Consider the following 6,688-nt stretch of genomic DNA (forward strand, 5'->3'; position numbering starts at 1 on the left):
ATCAGTTACAGAATTAAAGATAAGTACAGTAACCCCAAAAGTATATGGACACTTAAGTCACACATAAAAATGTATGAATGTCACAGAATTATAGACAACAACATTTACTTTAAAGCAAGATATGACTCTGGTTTGCTATCCTTGTGGGGACTCTCCATAGGCGTAATGCTTTTTCTACTGTACAGACAGTATATTCTATTGCCCTACACCAACCCTACACCTAAACCTACCCCTTACAGGAAACTTTCTGCATTTTTAGATTTTCAAAAAACTTCATTCTGTGTGATTTATTAGCTTGTTTACCCGTGGGGACCTCAATTTAGGTTCTCTCCATAGACATAATGATTTTTATACTGTACAAACTGTATTTTCTATCCCATTACCCTAACGCTCACACAAAACTTGCTGCATTTTTAGATTTTCAAAAATATTTTTTATGATTTATAATGTTGTTTTCTTATGGGCACCATCAAAATTTGGACAAATTGGTCCCCATAACATATAGGGAATACCAAGTACACACACACACACACACACACACACACACACACACACACACACACTTTTTAAACAAAACAATTAACAAAAATGTGTTCAAAATTTAGTTAAAAGAATTTGGACACTTTCTGGTTGCAAGGACACTTTAAGACCACTTTGTCTAAAGTGATAGCAAAATGTCTCAGTTTTGATTAAAAATCCAGCATCGGTTGTTAGCAGACACCTGTTGCAATGCAATTTTGAGACTTTTAGAATCAAGATAGTTTTGCAGGGGCACTAGCTGTATCACCAAGGCTGAATTTATTTAAATACTATCACAATTTAAAATAACTCTTTTTTTTATTTTAACATATTCTAATTTGTAATTCATTTATTATTATTATTGTTTTCAGCAGCCATTATTCCAGTCTTCAGAGTCACATGATCATTCTAATATGCTGAATTGGTGCTCAAGAAACATTTCTTATTATCATCAATGTTGAAAACAGTTATGCTGCTTTGCATTTTTGTGGAAACCACAATGCATTTTTTTCTTTGATGAACAAAGTTCAAAAGAACATGATTTTTTTTGTTTACTTTTGTAATGCTGTTGAAGACTTTACTGTCATTTATGATCAATCCTTGCTGAATAGTATTTATTCGCTATTATTTACTGACCCCGAACTTTTGAATGGTAGTGCATCTGACCACCCAAAGATGAATCTAAAGTCATCTCACACAGAACTGTAACCACAACAGCAAAACATGTAGGAAGCTGTCAGTTTTCAAGCGATTACACCAGAGTGCTTTTCCTGTGATGATGTGAAGGCTGAGCACGCCAATTATCCACAACACTGCATGACAGTAAGGAGCTCTCTGATGTCTGGCCAGATTTATCTGATTGGATAATCAGCTGGTACTGAGTACAGAACATCTGTACTTTTATAGTACCACCGTCGATCACAGAAAGCCTCTCAGTATATATGTGGAACAAGGGAGAAAAGAAAGCGAGGAGGAGATGAGAAGTGTTGAAAGGACACATTAAGAATACGATGGAGGCTTAATTAGTTACTTTTATAGAACTGAGTAAACCCTTACCATATCCTTATTCTTACCCTTAAAAAGCTGCAAATTATACAAATTAAACCACAACTTGCCTATTGATTTTATAGGCATGCATTAGACAAATATTGCTTGTCTCAAACAGTGAAGACACAAACCTTTAAACCTTATTGAGCACTTTAATAAACAGTTTTAAAAAAATAAAGTGGTAATCAGAGCAGGAAGTTTGGTGGTTTGTGGCTTAAACAAGTTTATCTGTACCTTACCTTCACATAACCTCAAGAATATCAAAACATAATACTGCAAACGATCAAGGAAAGTCATTGGTACATGATTGTCTGACTGCTATTTTGACATTTCATAAGGCTTGTGAATTATGACCAACTTCACTCTCATAGTGTGGCATAATGACCAGACTGTCCACATGCATGCTAATCTTTAAAGGACTGATTTCAGAGCAATTTTTGTCAGATTACTGTCATTAAACATACAATGCTTAGAAAGCATTTTCAAATGATCTTGTTACAAGACTTGTTAGGCAGAGTTTGGTAAAAAAAAAAAAAAAAACACAATAGAAATACTTTTTTCTTGGTCTGGATCAGAATGAATTCACAACAGGGAATACAAATCTTGACACTGTCAAAATGGACTGGAATTATGGTTCCTTAGAGAACAAATCGATTAAGACATGACTCTCTTGAATGACACAAACAGCTATTCAGATGGAAGGTTCCTTCAAAATTAAAAATAAATAACCCACATTACTCAACCAAGTATCCTCATCTATTAGGTATGCTCTCTTAGTTGCCATGTGATTGTTGAGCAACTGTTTCGCAAACTAAGAGATCAGTGTGACCAACAGCAGAAGAACTTTTATTGCGTCTTGAGGACAGCAGAGAATGAGGCTCAGCGGTTTTTAGAGTCATTCCTCCTTGCCCCCCACCTCCCATTTCTTGCTTAGCAGATTGTCCAGATAAACATCCATAAATAATCATGGATTAAAAATGTCAAAGGGAAAGGATGGGGTGCTACCCTCAATTCATCAAATTCCTCTTGGACCTCTCGCTACTGTGAAGTTACAAAACAAAGTTTATTTACATTTTCACACTGTCATGTCACAGTCCTTCTTGCTCAAACATGGGATTTAGTTACGCTACCAGATATGTCAGCAGCCGCTTTGTCACCAGCACCGGCAATCCAGTGATAGCAATCGCTAGTGTTCTTGTTCTGTGGTTTAACTGAGTAGCGAGTACAATAGATAATGCCCAGGACCACCATCACCACAATGAAGATGCAAAGTGGCACTAGCAATCCAATAAGCAACCAGCTGGTTCCTTGGCTCTGGTTACTGCTGTTGTCATTATCAATAATGACCTCCTCTATTCCTCGTGACTGCACTGGGAACAGGGTGGAAGTTTGTTTCCCTGGACCAAAAGTGGTTGATTCATCATCATACATGTCGATATTGTCATGGTCTTGTTCATAAAACTCATATTCTCCAAAAAGGTCGAGAGGGTTCTTTGTAGTTTCCTGTGTCTCAGGCTTTGTTTGGGTTGAGCTGAACCAGAGCCAATTCCAAGCGCCGCCTGAGGCTGTGGAGGAAGGGAGGACTGTGGGAACCGTGGTGCTCTCATCCTCATAATAGTCTGGTGCAGGCGTCAGAATTGCTGGTGGAAAAAAAGCATTATGAACTGGTTGTTCTGGATTAAGGTCACCATTAACATTAATGACCTCAGGGGAGCTTTCAGTCGGTGTAGAGGTTTCAGGTTCCTCTTCAGTTGTCGACATCAGGTCTGTTGGAACTGTCTCCACATTGGGCAGCTCAGTCTGCCAGTTCCAATCAGAATCAGGTGGAGGGTGCCATGGGTATGCAGGATCCTCTGGCTCCCAAATGGGGTTGTGAGTAATCCATGGGTTGGAGACAGTGGTTGAGGGAGTCTCCACGTCCTCCCCGATGGGTCTGCAGGAATATTGGTCAGATTTAAGTGTATAACCTTCTTCACAGTAGCACTCAAAGTCTCCGTCATAATTGATGCACATCTGTTCACATGTTCCTTCAATTTGACATTCGTCAATGTCATGACATTGACTCTGGTCCTCTCGTAATGGGGCAAAACCTTGATGGCAGTGGCAAATATGGGAGCCCAATGTGTTCTCACATGCATGCTCACACGGGTTGTCCAAACACTCATCCACATCTTCACAGGCACCCTCTTCATCTTGTCGGTAGCCATCCCGGCAGCGACACTCAAAGGTTCCAGGAGCATTTACACAGATATGCTCACAGGGACTCTGTAGGCATTCATCGACATCTACACAGCCTCGTTCATCAGGTGCCAGCATGTAGCCATCAGGACAAGCACAGCGGTAGCCATCCATCACACGCAAGCACTCGAACTCACATGGAGCCCCATTGCAAGGGTCGGACGGAAAGCAACTTACCCCATCCTCAGCCAGGAGAAAGCCATCATTGCAATCACAGTAATAGTGCGAGTCATCCTCAACGCAGAAGTGATGGCAACCTCCGTTGTCTTTATCGCACCAGCTTGTCTTAGGCATATCAGAGCAAAAAGGTGGTTCCCTGTTCCAGCCAACAGTTCCATCTTCCTTTTGTGTGCACAGAACTGATTGATCATCCTTAGCAGGACAAGGTACAGCTGCAACCGACCCATACGGGATATGTGTTAAGAGGGTACTCAGCAGGTTAAAAGGGGTACTATACAGTGTATTCCCACCTCCCTCACTAGCAATAGCTGTACACATGCCTTGGAAGCTGTACTTGCACAGGTAGCCATCCACTGAAATCGAACAAGCTCCGTCCTTCCATTTAAGATTATGCCCTTGCTCATGGGCCGCAGTGCTGTAAGGCATCACCACACATCGTGGGGATGAGCAGGTACTGGCCGAGTCCTCTTGTAGCCAGTTGGTGTACTGGGTGTCCTGATCTCCAGTGACCCACGAGAAGCCACGCAGGGGTCGGGTGGGGGAACATTGTCGGGGTTGTCTCTGAAGGCCAATCCAGATATTTGCCTTGCCTCTGTGGTGTTGTCTCAGTTCCACTTTCGAGAAGAGCTCCTTCACTATTGCTGCTTCCTTTGGATGCCTGATGGTGGCCAGGTTCCCTCTGTGTTCCTTGCAGCTCCGCCATGCCTCCAGGAAAATCTTGCGCTGAAAATGGAGCACAAAGCACCCATCCTCCCTGCAGAGTGCATCCCGTTCTGTCAAGTCCTGAGTCTGCACCCCGTAGAGGCACAGTAGTGAGGACAGCAGAATAACACAAAGAACTGGACAGCCCATACCTCACACCTACTCTATTTTCTATTGTACTTTCTTTCCCTATTTAAGGAGGATTTCAGGGTGCTAAAATACAGTTTAATGCCCTAGTTGCCCATTCTTTTTCTACTTGTACCTGTATTAAACTTTTCCCTTCTTTTCCTCTCTTTCCACCCTCCTCTCTCTGTCCTGTCCAGTGGTGATCTGTGCCTAAGCTGAGCACTTACAATCTCACCCTTGACGTTCCAGCAAGAGAGAGAGAGAAGGAGAGGGAGGGTTGGAGAGATGGAAGGAGGGTAGGAGTGACTGAAGAAAAGGGGGAGTTGAAAAAAGATGTTTTTGGCACAGGCAGAACCAGTGTGTGTGTGTAGTTTGGGGGGACTGGGGGGAAGTGCAGCAGTCTCGGTTCCTCTTCACCAGAATGTAACGTATGTTTCTCATAAGTGTGTATGGAAATAGTTTGGGACTCTGCTCCTACCACACGACCCCCCGCAACCCTGACTCTCCACCCCCACCAAACTCTGAATGCCGGATAACTAATAACAAACTGTAACGCTTATTTTTTTTTTTTTACCCATGTAAAACGCTAGAGAAAATTTAAACAAAGGCTGTGTCTACTGTAACACTCCCACTTACATCTGTCAGCACTTTCTATTCCAGTTTTTCTCTGATCTTTCCTCTTTTTCACAGTTTTTCTGGGCATTTGGTCAGTCCTTGGATTTGAGCTGTGGTTCTGTAGGTAATGTGTGTTATCATGACTTATAAAAGCTATTGTGCACTTAAGCAGGTCCCCACATTCCCCACTTCTTTAAAAACTGGCCTATAAAAATGAAAGACAAAAACATAAAAAGACAAACATTAGTATCCAAGTAAGTTATTATCCAAGTACGTTACTTTATTTTACTAATACATTCTATTTGATGAATGAATTACACACAAATTGTTGAGTGGACTATAAGAGTGATTATAAATTGGCAGTGTGTATTTTTTCATAATAGTTTCACAATGTCTAATAAATATTGTTGTGTAAATACATATTCTTCAATGAACGACCATGTTGAATGAAACAAGTATTGTTCATACCTGACTACTGCAACGTAAAGTCAAATTACCTAAAAGTCCGCCAGCTGCCTGTGAAAACACACCAACATCAACAATCACTGCGCGCCGGAACAATAATAAATCTAGCTATGCTAGAGGTTAAAGTATCCACAGCCGTAAGGAACAAACTCAGGTCTAGTTTTGTTATGAAAACAGAGAGGAGGAAAGACTGGGATGGGGTCTCAGTCTGTATATGGTCGCAATGGGGATAACGTTCTGTGGGGGGTTAAATAGGAACAGCCTGATGAGGAAATGGCTGGATTTCTCAAAAAGATCATTAAAAAATCACTCTTGTGAATGAAACACAGGTGAAGCACATGTCTAAGACAGCTGATAATATTAGATAACTTCAACGCTGCACTGAAGTAGGGTCAGTGTTTTTTTTAGAGAGAGTTTATTTTTCTTGTCTTTTATTTTGGTGAAAAAATCATAAAACTTGACATAACCTTATACCAAGCAATTTGACTCCTGTTGTGGCGATCATTAAAAGTAAATATCACATCATAACATTTTGGAGTGGTGTCTAAACGTTAAGTGATCTGTAATGGATTTTTTTTTTTTTTTCAGTCAACATGCACAATGATTCACATACACAATGCAAAACTTAATATCAGTAAACAGAGATACTTCTAACAATCATAATAAGAGCTTGGGGAAATCTATTCAAACACTACAGATGTTCTACCAGAACATATCTATCATTACCATGGAAACACTCCATGTTCAAAATGCAATCATGGGTCTATGTAATAGCTACACTTGTCTAACAATCTTT

At 40.7% G+C, this 6,688-nt stretch overlaps 1 protein-coding gene across 1 annotated transcript; it reads right to left on the minus strand.

Annotated features, from left to right (window-relative positions):
- Positions 1–1,698: 1,698 nt before the first annotated feature.
- On the minus strand, positions 1,699–5,050 carry cd248a (CD248 molecule, endosialin a). The gene has a single exon (XM_058783659.1). It carries the CDS (start codon positions 4,834–4,836, stop codon positions 2,671–2,673), a length of 2,166 nt encoding a protein of 721 aa, XP_058639642.1. The 5' UTR covers positions 4,837–5,050; the 3' UTR covers positions 1,699–2,670.
- Between the last annotated feature and the right edge of the window lie 1,638 nt (positions 5,051–6,688).

Source organism: Onychostoma macrolepis, chromosome 07, assembly GCF_012432095.1.
Source record: "Onychostoma macrolepis isolate SWU-2019 chromosome 07, ASM1243209v1, whole genome shotgun sequence".
Lineage (NCBI taxonomy): Eukaryota > Metazoa > Chordata > Actinopteri > Cypriniformes > Cyprinidae > Onychostoma > Onychostoma macrolepis.

What these genes read in the sequence shown, in the direction of transcription:
- cd248a (XM_058783659.1), bottom strand. Translation starts at nt 4,836, where the DNA reads ATGGGCTGTCCAGTTCTTTGTGTTATTCTGCTGTCCTCACTACTGTGC.